The 19,513-nt window shown below is 50.8% G+C and overlaps 1 protein-coding gene across 1 annotated transcript; it reads right to left on the minus strand.

The window, feature by feature from the left end:
• Positions 1 to 588: 588 nt before the first annotated feature.
• On the minus strand, positions 589 to 15,488 carry LOC115081280 (diencephalon/mesencephalon homeobox protein 1-like). The gene is made up of 4 exons (XM_029585778.1): positions 15,337 to 15,488; positions 7,415 to 7,610; positions 5,336 to 5,693; positions 589 to 2,007 (listed from the first exon to the last, which is right to left on the minus strand). The coding sequence occupies exons 1-4, from the start codon at positions 15,486 to 15,488 to the stop codon at positions 1,607 to 1,609; spliced, it is 1,107 nt and encodes a 368-aa protein (XP_029441638.1). The 3' UTR covers positions 589 to 1,606.
• Positions 15,489 to 19,513: the final 4,025 nt, after the last annotated feature.

Consider the following 19,513-nt stretch of genomic DNA (forward strand, 5'->3'; position numbering starts at 1 on the left):
GACACACTTAAGACACTTGCACTTTGGAGAAAATATTTAAACATTCTGGGCCCGATATTCAAAGTGAGTTCAGATAAGCGGGGCTTATGTGGTTAAATAGTGGCCACTGAATATGCACCTACATTCAGCAGCCATGACTTGCCATATAAGTCCCTTATACGGCGAAAAGTTAAATGCACAAAATGTGGGCGTGTCCTGGGCGGATCAGGGGCGGAGCGAGTTAGCTAACTACCAATACTTGGAGTTAGCTGGATAAGTTTACATCTAAGTTTAGACGCCCCATAGAGCAGGACTAAGCTTAACTGGGTGGACTTATTTGGCGAAGTGAACACACATTCACATATATCCAGCGGCTTTGCCGGGCCGCTGAATATACATCATAGCTTAGCTGGATTAGTTCTAACCTGCTAAGTTACTTACATGGCCAGCTTTGTATATCTACCCCTCTAAGATTTTGGGACCCATGATTGAAAAACATGTGTTTATTCACCTAGACTTTTATGAGAGCCTCTTCATACATTTCCGGTTTGATTTAGAAGGTTTGCCCGATCTTTCATCTAACTGAGCGTAAATGTTGAACAAGGCAGAAAAATATATAACACAACCATTATATGAATGCAGCAGAAGCCAGACAAGCTTTTTATTGTTACTTTTTAAGACTCTGTTGTCTATGTAATTTGCAAATATCTTCTTACACATAATTTATAAATAAAACAGTATACTGTAGTGAAGAAACAAACGCATTGACAACCTGAATAAAAGTTTTTTTGAGGAGCTGGAGAAAGATCACGTCTTTCTTTTCCCTTACTAATTCAGCCTTATGGAGAGCTTCCTCTGGTGTGGCGACCCAGAAGTGCTTAAAAAAAGGAAATGTCACTTTTCCTCACAGGAAGTGCTTAAACAGGAAGTAAACCCTACATCATTTCCTGGATAGTGATCGCCCTTGGATTTGCCAAGACATGCTCTGGTGAAAAAGCTGAAAGTCTTCGTCTCTCTCATCATAAGTCTTTCAAACCACATTAGACTCTACTTCTGACATCTGAGGGTCCAGGGAGAAAGAAAACTGAAAAGTTACACACTTCGCATAAGGCAACACTGACGTCAAACACACAGGTAGAGGAATGCTTCAACATCTGGAACTATGTACAAAGCAAGGCTATACATATATATATATATAGAAAGAGAGCGAGAGAGATAGAGCAATATCTTTAAGAGAAGGTGGTATTGAAATCATGTCCCGCACATCACGTAGCCTTTAGTCAAAGCAAAATCCTTCAGAATATCACAAATTTAACTCCTCTTACGGTGGTTTGTTTATTTTAAGACCACTAAGTTTTTGTTTTGTTTTTTTAACAGAGATCAGATATTTAAATATCCTCTTTCTTTATCCCAGGAAATGCTTCAGTGGACACGACAGTTCCCAATGAGGGCATGAAACTGCTAGAGAATTACTGTAGATTCAAGTTGAAGTCACTGAACTGTGGCAGTTCCCATTCCAACATACCTGACTGCCTGGCCCGCATACATTTCAAGAGCAAGACATTCAGTGCCAACATACACTTTCTGGTTGTCGTTTGAATGAGGAGGATTCCTTGCTGTCCCGCAGTCAGTTGGGTAAGGTGTCAAGTCCAAGAGAGGCTGCATGTTGTTTTGCTCTGAGCCTCAGGTTCTCGATGCTCGTTGTTTTGCTATTCAGGCTTGGTAGGCCACTCGAGGCCTGTAAGATAGGGGAGGACCAGACCTGCTGGGCGTGGGAGAGTGAGTGGTAATAGGACTGACAGTGGAGAGAACTCAGGGGTGCCATGTTGACATTCATGCCCAAATAGGGCACGGCAGGAGGGTTTCCCATTTCGAAGGAGGAATAGTGGACCAGGTTATTGGTGGCTGCCATGTGCTGCCGGAACTGCTCCTGCAGACGGAAGAGACTCAGTGGCGAGGATGAGTAGGAGTGAGAAGGAGCAATGCCACTGCTGGAGGAAGGTGTTATTGCAGCACCGATTGGGGAGTCTGCAAAACAGAAGCAAGGCTATGGTAAAATTAATAAGCTAAAGAGAAATTATAATCCCTGTACATCTCGTGCTTAAGTCTTTTTGCCAAATGAGAATTGCTAGGACAAAGGGTCGTCGTGTGGGAGAAAAATACTGTAGTTTTTGGCCCAGCTGTTTCCTTCTACCCCCTTTGGGCTTCCATTGCATTCAGAACCAAAGCTGGACCCTGACACTGGGCACCATTCGCAACTGCCCAGAAATTTTCACCCATTTTATATCTCCCTTCCAACTCTGCCCAGCCATTGCAGTGATGGTCCTTGGCCAGGGGCATCAAACCATGACTTTGTCTGAAACCCGACTACCGTGACCCTAAGTCTGGCCATTAGATATCGTCTGCTGAGCGATGGTCGAGACTTCCTCCCCCCTCTCCAGCATCCTGGGAAAGAGAAGATCTAATCTAGGTCCTCTGAGCCTCCCACTCGGTCACTAGGCCGGCCACTTTTGAGATTGCTGCTCTTACATTTTAAACCCTGGTTCTTCCTGATTATAATCCTGTCAGTTGTAACTAGATTTCCTCCTATTTTGTCTTCTCTGTGCATCTTGACTAGATTATAAATGCCACAGAGTAGGGACTGTATGTGTAAGGAGCGTCTAGAAGCAGCACTGAAATGAAAAAAAAAAAAGAGCAATAGTTCAGTGAGAGACTGGTGGTCACCTGTAACAGATTTTCAGTAGCGATGGTAGGAGTCAAACTCCTGACAGAATTCAGGCATGCGTAGGACAGACTCAAAGGGTCCTTAGTGGCAGGGCAAGGGAGGGAGAAGAGCACAGGTTGAAGAAGGACCTGTGACACCTCAGCAGGCAGGTACAGCTGGGCAGACCTCGGTGACCAATGGTCCTTAACCTGCTGACATCGTCTGTGCCTCTCTTTTTCTCCTCACTCTCTTGATGGTAAGAGCTGGCCGGAGAGGCAGAGATGCAATGTTTATTGTATCTCCCATTTTTAATGGCATAGTAACAGGCTGCAAAACCACAGGCCTAAACCCTGTCCAGAATGACAGATAAAGTAACTAAGTGGACTCTGAGCAAAGAGTTCGCATCTCCATTGGGATTTGCACCTTCCTTGCCCAGCTGTACAAGTAAAGCTGCTGACTCCCAGGACATCCGCCCGGTGCGCTGGGATGCAGTGGTGCCACCTCGCTGGGGTCTCCAGCATCTCTGCACCTTGCTGGAGTCTTCAACGTTTCCAGCACCCAGGAATCCATCTGATGTAACGGGGTCCCCCTGTTCTGAACCAGTACCCCTGCTGGTCTGAGTACAGTGGGTCTCGCCATGCCATACGGCGAGATACTGTGTGTGTGCGTGAATACCTCATTGACGCTTTGCACTTGGATAAAGTGGCTTACATCTAAAATCCCATAAAGCAGATTAAAATCCTTTATCAGGAGAGACCATAACCCCTCAGAAATCCAAGTGCACGCAATCCCAGAATTAAGATTCACCGTGAAATACGCTACCACAACGTCTCTTGCATCTTGCGCCCTGTCGTGAAATAACTACCCCTGAGGGAATGGATGCCTCTTCACTCAGGGAAAATGTGTAAAGAGCAATGAATTGGGCAGAAACTGCCCTCGCGCTGCTTTTCTTTCCTCCCTGTGTCCTTGTAGGGAAAAGTAACCCGAGGAAGGCTGCTGAGAAGGGTCCCCATACGTCTTGCTTTCATGTTTTACCATTAATATTGACTGGAGAGTTAGGCTATTAACATTAGGTGGTTAATTAAAGTAATCAATTAAGCTAGTAACAGTCTGTATTTCTTATTGCAAACTATATGCTTGTTTTGATGCTTAAAAGCTCTCAACAGAACCAGAGGACGAGGCCCAATTAATCAAAGGCTTTCCCTGAAGACTCAGAACGGGGACAAGCTTGGCCGAACGAGTCGCAGAGAGCGGTCTTCACATCACGAGCGAGTCCGCCTAACCCCCTGCATGCCGCACTTAACTTTACCCCATGAGGCTCGACTCCTTCCGAAGCAGTGGAGCTGATCCTCGCAGGAAGAGCGGCTTCTCTTTACCGTTACCTGCGTTACTCTGCAGGTACAAATGCTAAGCTCAGGTCTATGACCTCTTCTGGGTTGTTATCTAGCTGCAGCTGAGCAGGGTTTGACTTGAAGCTGCAAAGCAAGTTACACACACACCACACACACACACACACACACAACACACACACACACACACCCCCCACCCCCCCCACCCCCCCACACACACAACACACACACACACACAACACACACCACACACACACACCACACACACAACACACCACACACACACACACACACACATACACACACACACACACCACACACACACACAATATCTGGGCATCAGTGCTGCAAGCTTCCCTCACACACACAAGGACCACTGGGTGGCAACAGTTTGGGTTGAATTACAACTGGGACGAGTTTCTTCCAGGGCCTATGGCCCGGCACTACTGGGAGACTGAAAATATTATGCGCTCCTCAGCTCCAGGGCCAGAGTTAGGTATAATTAGCGCCCAGGGCAGGAAAGCGTATGATTTCCCCCGTCCTCCACCCTGCTCCACTCTAGAGTTTGCCAGCTGTTGAGGGAAAGAAAAACCTGCCACAAGCACATCCTCCTATCCCCACCCGTCTCGCACCGGGCCTCCGGCATTCATGAGCAACTCATGCTTCATACCCCCAGCTTTCACCTGCTCCCTGTGACACGTCACCCCCCCCAAGCGTTCACTCCTCCTCGTTACCCCTCCTACCTCAGCATTCCCCTAGGGGAAGGAATAGTGCCTGCCGAGCCTGCAACCCCTACCACTCCCTCAGAGATCCCCCCTGCTCCTCCCATGCTTTCCTGAATTCAGACACCGTCCTGGTCTCCACCACCTTCAAGGAGAGACTGTGCCACGCGTCCATTCCCCCCTCTGCAAAGAATAATTCCTTAGATTACCCCTTTCATCCTCATTCCATCAACTTTCTTTCTTTCCCCCCTCCCTCCCTCCCTGCTAATTCACACCATCTCTCTCTCCTCCACCACCACCACCACCACTTTTTCCTTCTCCAGAGACGACCCTGGCATTCTTTCCCCTCCTCCTTCCCTGACCCCCAGCTACTCCCCTTGCTCCCATCCCCCTCCTAAATCACAGCAATCGGTGCAGATTTCCCGGAGTCTCTGGGGGAAATCCGGAGGGTTCCTCGGTGTGGCCATGAACGTCTCCCTCCATCCCCACCTCCTCTGCTGCAGGCTTGGTGACCTTCCCCCAACGGGCAGGACATTTCCCGGTTTCTGGCGGCCGCGACCTCATCGAACGCCCGCACTCACCTGGCTTGGGGCTGGCCCGCTTGCAGCCCAGCAGGGGTTTCCCGTCGGCGCTGGGGCTTTTGTCGGCCTTCGACTCTTCGGCGGGCGCCTTCAGCTCCTCCTCCCTCTCCGTCTGCTCCTCCGCTGCCGAGTCGCTGGCTGACTGCTCGGACAAGGCCAGGGTCGTCTCGGCGTGGGGCTCGGCGGGCCGGCCTTGGGGCTTCTGCGTGTCCGGGGAGGGGGCTTCCGCCTCCGGCGCCGGGCCGTCCGTCTTTCCTTCGCCGGAGCCCACCTCGGACTCCTTTTGCTTCTGCAGCTGCTCCTTCTGCAGGCTGCGCTGCTTCTTACGAAATTTGGCCCTCCTGTTTTTAAACCAGACCTTTAATTCCAAAAGAAAGAGAGATGAGAGCATCTTTTAACACCGTAGCCCTAAAAAAAAAAAAAAGGGGCCACGATATAATTTAAACCAAGACTGCTGGTCGTGTTTAAGTTTGTTCAGATCTGAGTGAGGCCTGCAGAATTTTTCTGTTCCTATGGCAATGTAATTCGCCCATTTCTTTTACTTCTGCATTTCTAAAAAATGAGCAGAAAATTACTCCAGAGATTAACTTTTGTGGGCCGGGTTCAGTGATGGCCGCCAGTACCAGGGCACCATTTTTTTTTCCCCCTTTTCAGCATAATGGAAGGTGATTTTCCATCAGCTGAGCTGCCAAGCCTAAGGAAGAACGGCCTGGGAAGACCCGAGAGGCACCAGGCAGACCTGGACAAAAGAAAGGCGACGACGTCAGATCTCTTTGTGACCGACCAAGAAACGAGAGGAAAAAAAAAATATCCAGAGGGAAGAAAAGCCCAAATAAAACTGACTCCCGATAACTGAGAACAGACAGCAATGTGTTCGGATGAGTGTCTAGGAGGTGCTGCTGTTTTAATATGAAGCAACCGGCGGTACACAGTGACAATATTCTGGGGATGCTTTGGCACCTGAACGTTCCCCGAGGAGCCAGGCTCATCAAAAGGGTTTCCCACAGGCCTAGAATGGCAGAATGCACTGAAATATGTTAGACATTTCTTTCCAAAAGAGAAGCGGTGTGAGGGAACACCACACTGCAGTTAGCTAAGGAGCTCAGCAGGTGTCACTGTTGCCTAACAGCATGTGCAGTGCAGGCCTCTGGCACTCTCTCTCTCTCTTCATTTCTAACCTTGGTTTCCTTAAAACCCAGACTACATGGGGCGTCATTTATTATGCTGTGATATTTTATTGTGGGGGGAGCAAAATATCGTGGGAGTGGGGTGTTTCTGCAATATTTGGCCCCCTCCCAGAAAAACATCGCAGCAGCTTACCTGTAATATTTTCTCTCACGGAAAAACTTTGTGAGAAAAAATATCATGGGGAAAGGGGCAAAAAGGCGCAATGACGGCCCACTTCACATGGGGCCAGCATATTCTAAAAGGGCCATGTTGCCTAAAAAAAAATCTCCCCTCCCAAAGTACAAAACTTCCCCCCAGGGTTCTGGTTCGATCCCCGCCCATCCCTCTGATGCCTCTAGAAGGAGCCCCGCCTAAAAATTGTAAACAAATGAGAATTTATATTTGCGCAGTGATGCCCCGCCTCCATTCCAAACCCCTCCCCTTTGCACAAGTCACCCCCCCCTGGACCCCCCTTGCTTACATAATTACATATTCCCTAGTAGTTTAGTGGCCCCCTCCCACCCCCACTTACACAAAAGAGACAAGCTGGTATTCTAGTGACCTCTCCTTGGACCCCCCCCAGGCCCCCTCCTTACCTGATGGTTCAGTGGCAGCCTGAAGTGCCCCCTAGCTCAGGGCCAGTCAACACCATTTTCCAAAATGGCGCCATCCAGCCTTTGCCCCATCACATTTGCTTCTTGTGCATGAATTTCCCTATCGCATCCCCCCTGTCTCTACGTTCTTCTAGGACGTACATATTTAGGTTCTTAAATCTCTCATCTGATAAGGTCTTTTGGTGCAGACCATGTTCAGTAATCATTCTCTAGACGTCTTGCAGAATTGGACCGCGTCCTCAAGGCGAGGCCTCACCAATGACCTGTACAGCAGTGTAAGGGAAGGAGGGTTTGGTACCTGGACTCTGGCTTCAGGTAGGTTGGTGCACATGGCCAGCCTCTCCCTCATCACCACATCCGGATAGTGAGTCTTCTGGAAAGTTTTCTCTAATGCTTCCAGCTGCTGGGCAGTAAAGGCTGTCCGGCTGCGTCGCTGTTTGCGATGCTGGGATCCATAACGAGCTTCCAAGATGATGTCTTGAAATGTAGAGCCGTTGGAAGACAAGTAAAGTGGCCAATTTAATTATTGGAAATGGCACCTCGAAACATAGCACATCTGAGACACATACAGAAAGGACTTGGAGACCACGAGAACTATTATCTCATAAACTAAAAGCTTTTGTGGCAAGAGACATACAAGTCTAATATTTTCAATGCACACTAGGTATTTGGTTCATAGCTGTTGCTCAGACACATACTCCCCACACAGGTTGTGGATGATAAGACACCTGGATAACGCATATGCATCAGACACTCTGTATTGTTTGCATTTAAAAAAACTTTTGTGATAATAATTAAATAAACTTCTAGGAAGAGTTATAAGAAGATTTGTCCTTGTTTTTTTAAGCCTAAGTACTGTCTTATTATTTGGGTGCTCATCAAACATCACTGTTGTCATAAAGCCACTGCCACGAGCCTGTCTCGGGATGTGGGAATTACAGAATAAACCTGAGTAAGCTTGAAAGAAAGGTAACATTTGGGAATGTTATCCATTGAGACTGGACTGGCTTTACAAGGAGCAAAGGTTGAGCGGCTCCGTTCCAAACACCAAGGCTGTCCTGAGATGGCCAACTGGCTGCCTGTGGAAGATGTTATGCATTACAGCAGATAAAACTGTGGGAAGCCAGATACTGGAAAACAGAGCCCACAGAGGGAAGCTGACGCCAGCATTTACAAAAGGAAGATAACAATGGGTTTTGCTTAATCACTGTTTTTTGGTTTCTTTCAGCTTTGTAACAGACACCATGGCCCCCAGTGCAAGCACCGGAGCAAAGCTTGCTTTTGGGCGCGTCCCAGAACCACATGCAATGGCTCAGCTAATTGACATAACAAATCAATGATCCGGAATTTCAATATTCACGGGCCAACTATTTCTGCCCCCCACCCCCCTCAAATTCCTCTGCTTCATTCTGGTCAAATGCTTGAGTTCTTCCAGAAACAGTTGCCAGCAGCCTGTGCTCCCGGGCCACTGAATCATGAGGCCGGCCGATAGCTTCCTATCTGCGCCCCCGAGGCCTCTACTGCCACTGACATCGAACGGCTGCTTCAGCCCACCCCACCGAACTGATTGCTCTGCTCTCCGGGCTGCCGCGCCGTTATAAATTCTGATTACATTCTCCTTCCTTTTTCAGCATAAAAAAAATAAAAAAATCCTGCAATCGCTTTCATTCTTCCAAGTGGAAGAGATGGGCTCTCTGCCGCCTTTCTCATCCTGCAGTGCACGGGAGGTCGCTGCTGCTCCCACGGGTGGGTGTGCAGCACCCATAGCGTTCACGAGGATACCCCACCCCAGTCCTTACTCTGGGGGCCCTCTAGCTCAGTGACTTTTTATCACATAGCAAAGCAGCAGAGCTAGATCACTAGGATGGTAACTTGAAAACGAGCGTGTGAGCAATCATGCGAGCATTTACACCTGTATGATTTAAAACACGCCTACTGCGCGTATGTGTGTTCTTAATATTAAGCCGTGACTTGAGCAAACGTACTCCACGTATCCTCCTTAGGACTCTTGTCGGCTTTAATGTGCGCAGGGAGGTGGATTTTAAAACACGATCGCGTGAAGGACAATCCCAGTTTTACCAGTTGGTCCACCAGTTTGCCCAGTCTATCTCGAGGTCATCCAGACCCCTCTGGCTCTTCAGCCTGCGCGTTGACCCGGACCCTCACTCTGGCGTGTCAGGCCCAAACAGTGATTTCTGGAAACAGACAGGACCGACAAAGCAGGCGGGAAGGCTACCTAAGAAAGCCGTTGAGGCAACAGTGTGGATTAGACGCCAAAAGGCAGTCCAAGTATGAGCTTTATTTTAATGGAGACATGAATTTAGTACCTGTGCCTGACTCAGGCCGAGTTTCGCCCTGCACGGGGCTGCCTCCCAAAATCTATGAGTGAATTGTGCACAAGATATCCGATAATCTGGAGGTATCGGTGAGTCAAGTAATGAAATATCGTCTCCGCTTGCGTTTCATCAAGGACTACCTTTTGGCACCTAATCCACATTGGAAACAGACAGGTACACTTTAAAGGCGCTACTTGCGCAAAAATGGCCACACATGCGCATGTGCGGGCAGCGTGGGAGGTGCGTGTGTTTCAAGAGCAGCGAGGTATGCTGGTATATACACGTACTCGCGCGTACGAAGGGGGCGCGGTCTGGGCGTGACTGTACGTACGCGCGTAATCACGCATTCTAAATCAGACTCACGCGTTGACATGCATGCGGTTCTACAAACAAGAATTTGCTACTGGGGGGTAGCAGGGAACTGACAGTGGGGGAGGGGGCGTTGGACTTCCATTGCCGACTGTGACCCATTGGAGGGGGAGCACCGGTCATATATTTTGAGGGGTTTGAGACAGGAAGACACTTCCATAGCCAACTGACCGTAATCACCGTATGGGCACTTGTGGCTTTAAGGCGCAGGAGAGAGAGGAGAGGAGGAGGAGGGTATCCCCCCCCCCCCCCCACACACACACACAGTCTACAGGACACGGACTCAGTCATGGGTAGGTTCAGTTTTAATAAGGAAACCATACAGTTACAGGGAGACCTAGAACCCTCCACCCAGAGGGGCCAAGATTACCACTGCCTCAGCCTTTTTTGCTACCGGCACTTTCCAAACTCCTCAGGGGGTCGTGGCTGGCATAAGCCAGTCCGCCACCTCCATGTGCACTGATCGGGAGCTTGCCGCCTCGCTAAGGAGGACACGCCAGTATATATCCTTCCCTCACCGAGAACAAATCATGCAGGATTTCTATCAGGTGGCACGCTTTCCCTCTACCCTGGGGGGCAATAGATTGCACACACATCCCTGTGAGGGCACCAGGGGGACATGAGGCCTCCTACCACAACCGCAAGGGATTCCACTCCCTTCTGTCATCCTGGACCTCCTCCCCAAGTTTCCTGGATCCACTCACGATGCCTACATCCTCTTGCAGTCAGAAATTCATGACCGCGTCCAGGAGGGAGACATCAGGGGGAGGCGGAGGGGGGAGTCTGGCTATTAGGTAAGAAACAATCCATTCCTATCACCACATCACAACCAGCCTCCTCTGTGGGGGTCCCGCACCTCTATGTGACCTGCCTGTCCTGCAGGAGAGCCCCCCACGCAGCTTAATCCAACCAGAAATCCTAGAATACAGCATGGCGGTGGTTTCTCTTGCAGGTGACAGAGGCTATCCCCTCGAAACCAGGCTCATGATCCCTGTGGCCACCCCCAGAGTGCAGCTGAGCCGCGATGCAACAGGGCCCACTGCAGGACCAGAGCAGACATCGAGAGAACCTTCAGCTTACACAAAACCCGCTCCCGCCGTCTGCACGGATCAGGGGTCTGCCTCCTCTACAACCCACCTAAAGTCTGTCAGGTCTTCCTAGGCCAAAACCAGACGCGCGCCTCCTCCAGAGGGACTGGATGAGAACACAGAGGAAGAGGAGGAGGAGGAGGAAGAGCTCAGTCAGGAGGAATTGCAAGTGATACATCACCACAGTCAAAGACAGGAACACGCCGGTACAAAGATATTTTCGCAGGTGACAGTGAATTTATTCTGGAGATAGGTGCAAAAAAATCAAAATGCTGTACAAAATAAAATGAATGTGTCTTTCAGTGATGCTTTCCTGGTCTTGGGCTATGGGAGGCAGGCACTGGGCATGCTGTGTCTTGCGCTCCTCCTTCGTGATGGCCCTTCGGAAAGCACAGGACCAGCCTCCTCAGGCACCTGCCCGCAGGAGGGCGTGGCTGGCTGGTTCTGCACCGTTGGTGGTACAGGTGGTGGCTGGGGTTGCCAAAAGGGGCAAATATGTTGACCAGCTCCCTCCATGCCACAGGCCCCTCAGCTCCTCCCTTAGCCCCTGTCCCTCTCGCTCTATCACCTCCTGCAGGCTGTGCAGTCCTGGACGCGGTGCGGCCATCCCTTCAAGCATGCGAGCTCTGCAGGCCTGGCCTCCACCTCTGGGTGTCCCTCACCCTCCTCCTCCTCCTCTGTAGAGGTCTCATGGCCAGTTTGCTGCTCCTCCTCAACTCGCTTCTCCTCCATCACATCCTCCAGCTCTTGATGTGGGTCGCTACAGGGTTGTGGCTGCTTCTCACCCATGGATGGCCCGAGGTGTAGTTGTGCCTTCTCCTCCTCCGCCGATGGCGAGGTCTGGGGCAGCCGCCACATAAGGCGCCATGGTCTTTGCTGGCCCCTTGGCTCGGCCCCTGGCTCATCTCAGCTCCCTGCAGCAGTAAACATGGTACACGTTGAAGTTTCACATCATAGGTGTGTAAGTGTCTAAAGAAATGTCTATGTTCATAATCAATTCAGTCCCCAACCTTTCTTTCTGCCCCTCCTGATGCTCCAGTGACAATATATAAATCCTAACCCCCTTCCAAACATTCTTACTCTGCCTGCCGAGGTCACACATTATGTGCATGCACTCTTGGAAAGGCTCAAGAGTAAGTGGTGCACAGAAGACCAGGCCTTATGAAGAGAGAGAGCCCCGTTCTCCTCGCCAGCCCCGTGACCCGGCATTTCCATCCCACTGCCGCCCTTCTCCCACCAGTGCTCATCAGACATGTAAAGCGTGTGAACGATAGTGTCGCAGTAATCAAAAATGTACCCCTTCACGTCCCTCTTAGCCCTGTGGACTAAAGATGTAAGAGAAAATACCTGCTAGAGGTGCGTTCCTAAACAGCAACTACGCTAGGCCACACTCCTGTTCCACAAAGCCTGACTTAATGTCCTCTCCATGCTCACAAGTGTTCAGTGGTCATCCCCTGCTAATCATCTCTTCCAGGTCCACCCCCAAAAACAGTACTTCTGCAGCACCTCCCTGTGTCCATCCCCCTCAGCATTTTAGAGAAGTAGGACCTGCAGGCTCCTGTGTTTATGTCTGCGTCAAACACCCATTCGTGCTTTCCTGGTCCCCAGGGTGTGCAGAAATGTATGGAATGTTATTTTACTTCTTCCGGAGAACGTCAGCGTCGTCGCTCATCGCTGCTGTATGCGGTGCTGGTGATTTCGCTCCTGAACTTCCTTCCGGCGCAGCTGCACCTCTGGCCCGCACACCTCTCCTCTTCGCAGACGGCTCTCCCGCCTGGACCGTTGGCGCATTTCTTTAAGGTGAAATAAACTACCTGAACTGATAATATCTGTCTGGAGCAGTTTTACTGAAGGTCTGTCCTCCCTGTTCAAGTTATTTCATTCTCACTCGGTTCTCCCTCTCCCAAACCACCTTCCTCCCCCCCATCTCCTCTCAGTATGGCACTCAATAAACACAGACCGATGAAAATTAGAGAAATATTTATCAGAAACCCAAAATAAATAATAAAGGAAGAAGGGAGGGGACATCTAGGGCGGGACTGAAGGGGACAAAATAACAATCCCAGGGAGGGAGGGAGTAGGGTGCTTGGGGGGGGGGGGCATCCAGGGTCCCGAGCACCCCCCCTCAGGAAAGCCTGGAACTCCCGCCTGGTGAGGGGGGGGGGAAGGGTAGCGGACGAACCTGAGGGCCATGCGTGCCCAACCTCGGGGCCCGTCTGGGTCCCTGCCTCGGGGTCAGCACCCGCTGGAGGCCCGGGGGGGGGGGGGGGGGGCGCCTCTTTCGCGAGGGGTGGGCTCCATCTCCGCCGCTTCCTCCCTTGGTGGGGGGAGGACGATCCCGCTCCCTCCTCGGCGGCGGCTGCTGCACGTGCGGGGGGCTGGGAAGGGGCTTCCTCCTCCGTTTCTCCCTCTTCATCGGCTTCCCTACAACAAAATCGTGCGTGAGAATGACGTCCGGTTCTAGGTGCGCAGAGACGTTGCCTTTTAATGGGACACTGCCCGGTAGGGCTTGAAGACCTTACTGACCACCAGCCCCATCCCGCTGAGCGTGCGGCCGACTGAGCCGCCTCCTCTTCTGGAGGCGCAGCCGGGCCGGGCCTCCTTCCTGAGCTCCTCAACCTATAGGAAAGAAGTAGGAGGAGGAGAAGATGTGAGCGAGCCCTGCGGCTTTGTATGCGACAATGCATGGGCGCACCGTGATGCACCTAAAGATTACCTGAACATGCAGCCTGCATGAAGGGCTACGATGCCCTAGGTCACTGGTCGCGTAGCTGCGCAGTGCAAGATCCCGCTCCTGATCCATGCCCCCGACATGCCTTGCTCTCCTGTAAGTCAGCGCTTCTCAGGCCAGTCATTGGGGCACGCCTGGGCAGCAGGACATCCTCCAGGAGCACGCACCATACAGATTTGAAGAGCATGTCAGACTGTCTCCTGCAGAGTAATTGTGAGTATCCTGGAAACCTGACCGTGCCCTGAGGGCTGGCTCGCCAGGTATTGCTTGACATATCCCTGAGAAAGCTAGTGCCGTCTCTTTGTTACAGCACTGTTATACTTGCGCCTCTAAGGCTTCAGTCGTTCCATGTAAATCTGGCTTGCCATATGTCTGCTACCGAGTATGACACAGTGACGCAATGAGCATCCATGCTAGTAACGTCAGGTTAAAGCATTACAGTCTCCATACATTCCTATACACACTATGGTGGCCACTCGCTCCCCGCCCCCCAGCATAACCATACCTTGCATGCACGCACACACCCCCCCCCCTCCCCCTATGCACTAGCTTAGATAATCACGGTAACCACATTCAACTTACCCCCCCCCCCCCCCGACAGTAAGAGGCCGGCTGGTTGAATGCAGCTGCAGCTCCCTGCAGGCCCTTCTCATAGGGCGCAGATTCCTCCTCTGCCCAGGCATTAGGAAGAAGAGTTCCTGGTCAGCTACAACCAGGGACGCCTGATGGGCAACATTCCTGGGGCTGAAATTCAGTCGCCTGGCTCATGCTGGCATTTTTTCAAATCGCACGCAGGATCAGGAAATTCCACCCTTGCGTTTGCGTGCAGAACAATGTACGCGTGTATGGAACACGCGTGTATCTGCGCTCATAAACGTGCGGTAGATGGTGGCGCAAACAGATGTGTATTTTGCATGGTATGTGTAAAAGTGTGCAAATGGTACAAGATATTTTGGCTTTGGGGTGCGCAAACAAACCCGCATTTATTGGCACACACGCACTCTCTATATAATTTGACAGTGACGCCTCATCGGGAGCGGATAATAAGCCTCCGTGCGCTGAGGCCACTGGTTTTAAAATATGGATTTATGCGCATAACTGTTGGGCCCGCCCCCAGAATGCCCCTGACCCGCCCTAGCTCCGCCCTTTATTTTTTCTACTCCCGCACATGTATACATGTGCATAATTTCCGGCTTTTTAAAATACGCGTTGCTGGTACGCGGCCCAGATATTTGCGTCTGTGGGCCTGCCAGCACGAGCAACGCTTTTAAAATTGACCCCTACGTAAATATCATGCAGGAATAGTGCTCTACACGATTGTACTCTTGTCACCAGGAGATACTATTGCAACCCTTCTCCTACCGACGAACTCCGACTCTTGCTCTTGTCCTGCTGCTTTGCCAGAGGCTATGAGGGTGAACTCTGGACTCTTGAACCTGGGATGACCTGGAGCTTACAGGGGGAATGCCAAGGACTGGGCGCACCCCGGGTCACAAGTTAGAAAACGAGGCTTGCACCAAAATGTCCCTTGGAGCTAAGAATGGAAGACATTGCGTTTTGTTTCTGGATTATAAACAGTCCTGCGTGCCGTTTTACGCAGCCCTGGAATTGCAGGCGCCTGGGAGCAGCCTGGCTCTCTTTTCCTGCTGCGTCCCCGCGCGCGCGCGCGCGGTGCCTGAACGCTTTGCTCTTACCAGCCAGTCTCTCGGCCAGGGTCAGGGCGTGGACGGAGGGTCGGTAGTCGGGCGCGTGCTGAGCCTGCTGCGCCGCCTGCTGGTGGAGGTTGTACATGGCGCTGAGGGAATTCATGGCGTGGAGGGAGTAACCGTTCACCCCGTAGTGTTGCATGGCTGCGTAAAATGCAAAAGAAGCATGTCAGTGCGAGGCGTGCACGTCCGCAGTGCTTTTTTTTTACCAGACAAAATGCAAGGAGATTGCTGAATACTGAATACCACCACCACCACCCCCATCCCTGTACCACCAGAACATCTAGCAGACAGGATCGCACGGTCACATCATGGCAACTCTATCTACTGCATTTGTTTTCTGTATATTTTTTAAAAATCTATAATGCCACAATGACCTGTTTTTGGTTTTTTTTTGTGGGGAGCAGTGGTTCAATGGTGCATTTTTTATTATCTTCAGAATTACCATTTTAAGACATATTGCAACACTCTAGTCAGATGTTGACGGTCTGCACTCACACGCATGCCCCATGCTGCTCTGCTCTCATTGTCAGTGTGGGATTAGAACTCGCAGCTTCTGGGCTCCATATCCAACATAGGTTCCCTGGCTGAGATAGTAAGAGGTCCTTATCTTTTTTTTTTTTTTTTTAACATAATTGCTCATCAGTTCTCTCCTTTTACTCCTCCCTAGTCACACCGACATCTCTAGCTTGTGACTTGTAATGTAAAGCTGTTTGCACAAGCAGCTGCTGGCTTGGGTTATGCCTTGCAACTTCCCAGGGCTTAAAGTCTCATGTATTTCTCAGAGTCTCCTTCCCCCTAATGAAATAATTCCTCCGGAGCAAAAGAGGTGCCCTGCACAATCGCTAGACCTCCGGAAAGGGGCACCCTGGCATAATCCGGCCATTGCAAGCCACGCCTCCCGCCCTGCATAGCGCCAGCACTGCTAACAGATATTTTCAAATCTGGTGGGCTAGCAGTGCTGATGCTGCGCACCATGAGATCAGCACGGCTGGCCTGCGGCGTTCGAAGATGCTCATGATGTGGACATTGTTTGAAAAGGTTTACTGGAGCTTTGCCCCAGGTAGGGCTCGCAGATCTTAAGCCCTGGAGCTTCCTGGGCGGTATCCCAGGAAGACGCAGGCAAAGCTCACTGCAATACAGGCCCCTCAGTCTCCTGTGGGTGTCGCTTGTGAAGTGCATCTGTCACCTGTGTGGACCCTCTCCCACCGGTTAGGCAGGTGCTCGGGAGTGCTGGAGCCAAGTTGTGACCCTGCTGCCGCGTCCTTTTCCCAATTTAGGGGGAGGGGTGCCACATACCACGTTGCCACACAAGCTGGTGTTCAAAACTAAAGCCTTTACTGGAGAAGTAACGTGGCTGAATACAATCTGTGGCGGGCACAGGGGAAAATAGTGCAATCCACACAGAAAAGTAAAAAGCCGTGCAAAGCTTCCCACATTACTGTGCACCAGCTCTAAGGTGCTGGTAGGAGACGGGGGACCCCCTCACCCCCCCCCCCCCCCGAGGCTCTGCGCTCTGGGGTGCAGGTCTCTGTAATCCAGTAACTGAACTGGGGAGCTTCTGCTGACCCCTTCCAAGCAGTGACTCAGAATCAGAATCTCCCGGGCTGGCTCCGCTCTGCAGAGCTCAGGGACGTGCGAGTCAGACCTCTTCACCTCCACCTTAGTCCTCCTTGGACCCCAAGCATCCTCCCTCCTGGAAGGCCTGAGGGGGATCCCACCTTCGGCCTCCGCCACCTTCCCAGGGTGGAAAAGTGGACGAAAGGACACGAGCCAACGTGGGCTGATGATTTTTGTGACATCATCCCGCTCCCTGCAAGGCACCTCCCACGGGGAATGTCAGGGGCCGGCTCGCTCTGACCGCACACATTCACCCTTACACCTGCGTGGAAATAAGATTCTCAGTTTGTTTTCTATTTCTTTTTTTTTTTTGGGGGGGGGGCGGTAATTTCATTTCAGTGTTTCATTTTAGAACTTGCTTAAATAATGACATGTTGTTATTTCTTTGTTTCGTTTTTGAATGGGAAATCACACATTTTGCTGTTGTTTCAGTGCTGTCTTCCCACGAGGGCCCAGCCCTGGAAATGCAGTGGGGACAACTTGCAAAGACTTTTTGGAACCTGCGAGAAGGGCATGAGGAATGTCAGACGAGCTCCGGAGAAATGCATCCCAGACTGGGTGGCTCTTTTTTTTGGGACCCGGTGATGGAGTGGGAATTCTGCACAAGCAGAAGAAACCTGGCAAGGTCGGGCAGACAGTCTTGTGCGAGGAAACAGTAAAAATCTGCGGGGAGAAAAGAGGAAAGGGAAAAAAAGTCAGTGTAACTTTAAGCATGGGCCTTTTGGGTAATGTAGTCTCAAAAGGACATAGAGAGGTAGAACATGTATCATAGGGCAGCCGCAGGGGAAACTCCAGAGGGGAGAAGGCGCTAAGTGGAGACAAAAGTCGTCTGGTCTTGCAGAAAAAGCTTGTGGGCAATGTAGTTCCACAGAGCCAACACCCTAGGGGTCCAATAAAATGAACTGGTGGTGTGGAAAGGGACAGTAAAAAAAACAAAACCCCCAACTGAGGAAAGGATGGGGCATCCGGCAGAGCCAGGGCCGATCGGGGAAGGACCGAAGGAAGCTTAACGCTGCCATTCCTGCTGGGTGCAAACTCTGTAAAGCCTGGGGAATCTGTGGTTCAGGGCTGGCGTGGGGGCAGGACACCGGACAGCTCGGGAGAAGGAGTTGAACAGTTTGTGAGTATAAAGCCTGCTGTGAGCACCATAGTCACAAGATTTATGCAGGTAGAGGTGCCCCTTTTCACCACCTCTGTCTGGTATCCTCCACTTTATGCACAAACTGTTTATGGGGACAAAAAAAAAGGATTGGAGCTGGCGGGGGGTGGCGAGGGTGGGGCCACGCTGAGCACAGCCTTAGCTACAAGTGCGCAGACGAGTTGGTCCATTCCCATTTCAGCCTAAAGTTACTTGTGTGCTTGTACCCAGATCTTCAGCCAGAGAAAGGTTTTCTGAACACTGTGAGTGAATAAAAGCTCCGCTGCAACGGAGGAGCTGGATTGCAATGTTATCGGTGAAGGGATAGACTTAGCAAAGAAAGGAAGGACCCTGGTTATACAACTGCCCAGTTTTGGGTGCTGTCGGACAACAGTCCAGTAAAGGATGTGAGCAGGGTCCTAGCACAAACCAAAACGTGAATTGTTTCAGGCAGGAGTCCCTCTGCAGGTCAGGGCCTGTGCACACTGACTCTGGCCAGTAGATGCTGCTGTGAGTGATGGCTGGGGCGTCCCTTTCCTCCCGAGGGCTGCGAACGCTCCTTCCGGCAGCATCCCCTAAGCCCCCCAGCAAGACTCAGGAATGGCGCCTGACTCTCCCGCAGGGAGCAGGTGGTACTGCAGAATTTTTAAGCGAAACCTAAATCTCCTTCGCCGAAAGTCCGAGAGAGGTCCGGGGGAGTTCTTTGGTATCTGAGCAGAATCCTTTAAAACATTTTATAGCTTAGGATTCAGTAACCTGAATCATTTTCCAGTTAATCACCTGTTATAACCTGCTAACATCTCTATATATATTTCAATAAATGCCGATAAAAGCTCATTCATTTTAAATAAAAAATGATTGAAAATAGGGGAAAGATGTTAAGGAGGCAAAGCCATTATATAAACATGCCTTTTAATTTCCAGAGCCGAGTGACTCCACCGACGCGTTGGATGGAAATGTGCATTATTCCATGACAGGACCCGAACCGTCCGGTAGCCCACGGGCCTAGAACAAATGGAAACCAGACAGGGGCAGCATGCAGCGAGGTTACTGCGTGCAACGCGAGGTTAATCCGTCAGGCAGGGGCTAATTGGAAGTGCACGCAGACCCTGCCTGGCTGTCCCTCATGTCAATGAGCACGGGAGCAAAAAAAAAATTAAATATTTAAAAGATCCCAGGCGGCAGTTTTTGACAGAAGGGAAAGGCCATTTATCAAGTCACTGCCGTGTTTTGCAAGCTGTCGAATTGTGCTTACATTGGTTTAAAATAATCTTTATATTTCATTAAGCAACCAAATAAGATGATCCTCCCCACTAGCTCTAATTTCCAGAATCTGCCAGCTCCATCTTTTATGCCCTTCAGTTGCCGCCGGGTAAGTACAGAATCCAAATTGAAGAATAAACAGTAGT

Source organism: Rhinatrema bivittatum, unplaced genomic scaffold, assembly GCF_901001135.1.
Source record: "Rhinatrema bivittatum unplaced genomic scaffold, aRhiBiv1.1, whole genome shotgun sequence".
Lineage (NCBI taxonomy): Eukaryota > Metazoa > Chordata > Amphibia > Gymnophiona > Rhinatrematidae > Rhinatrema > Rhinatrema bivittatum.

What these genes read in the sequence shown, in the direction of transcription:
- LOC115081280 (XM_029585778.1), bottom strand. Translation starts at nt 15,488, where the DNA reads ATGCAACACTACGGGGTGAACGGTTACTCCCTCCACGCCATGAATTCC. An exon ending in ACCCTGGCCGAGAGACTGGC is followed by an intron (nt 7,611 to 15,336) that starts TGGTAAGAGCAA and finishes CTTGTCTTCCAA; the next exon opens with CGGCTCTACATTTCAAGACA. An exon ending in TACCTGAAGCCAGAGTCCAG is followed by an intron (nt 5,694 to 7,414) that starts GTACCAAACCCT and finishes TTGGAATTAAAG; the next exon opens with GTCTGGTTTAAAAACAGGAG.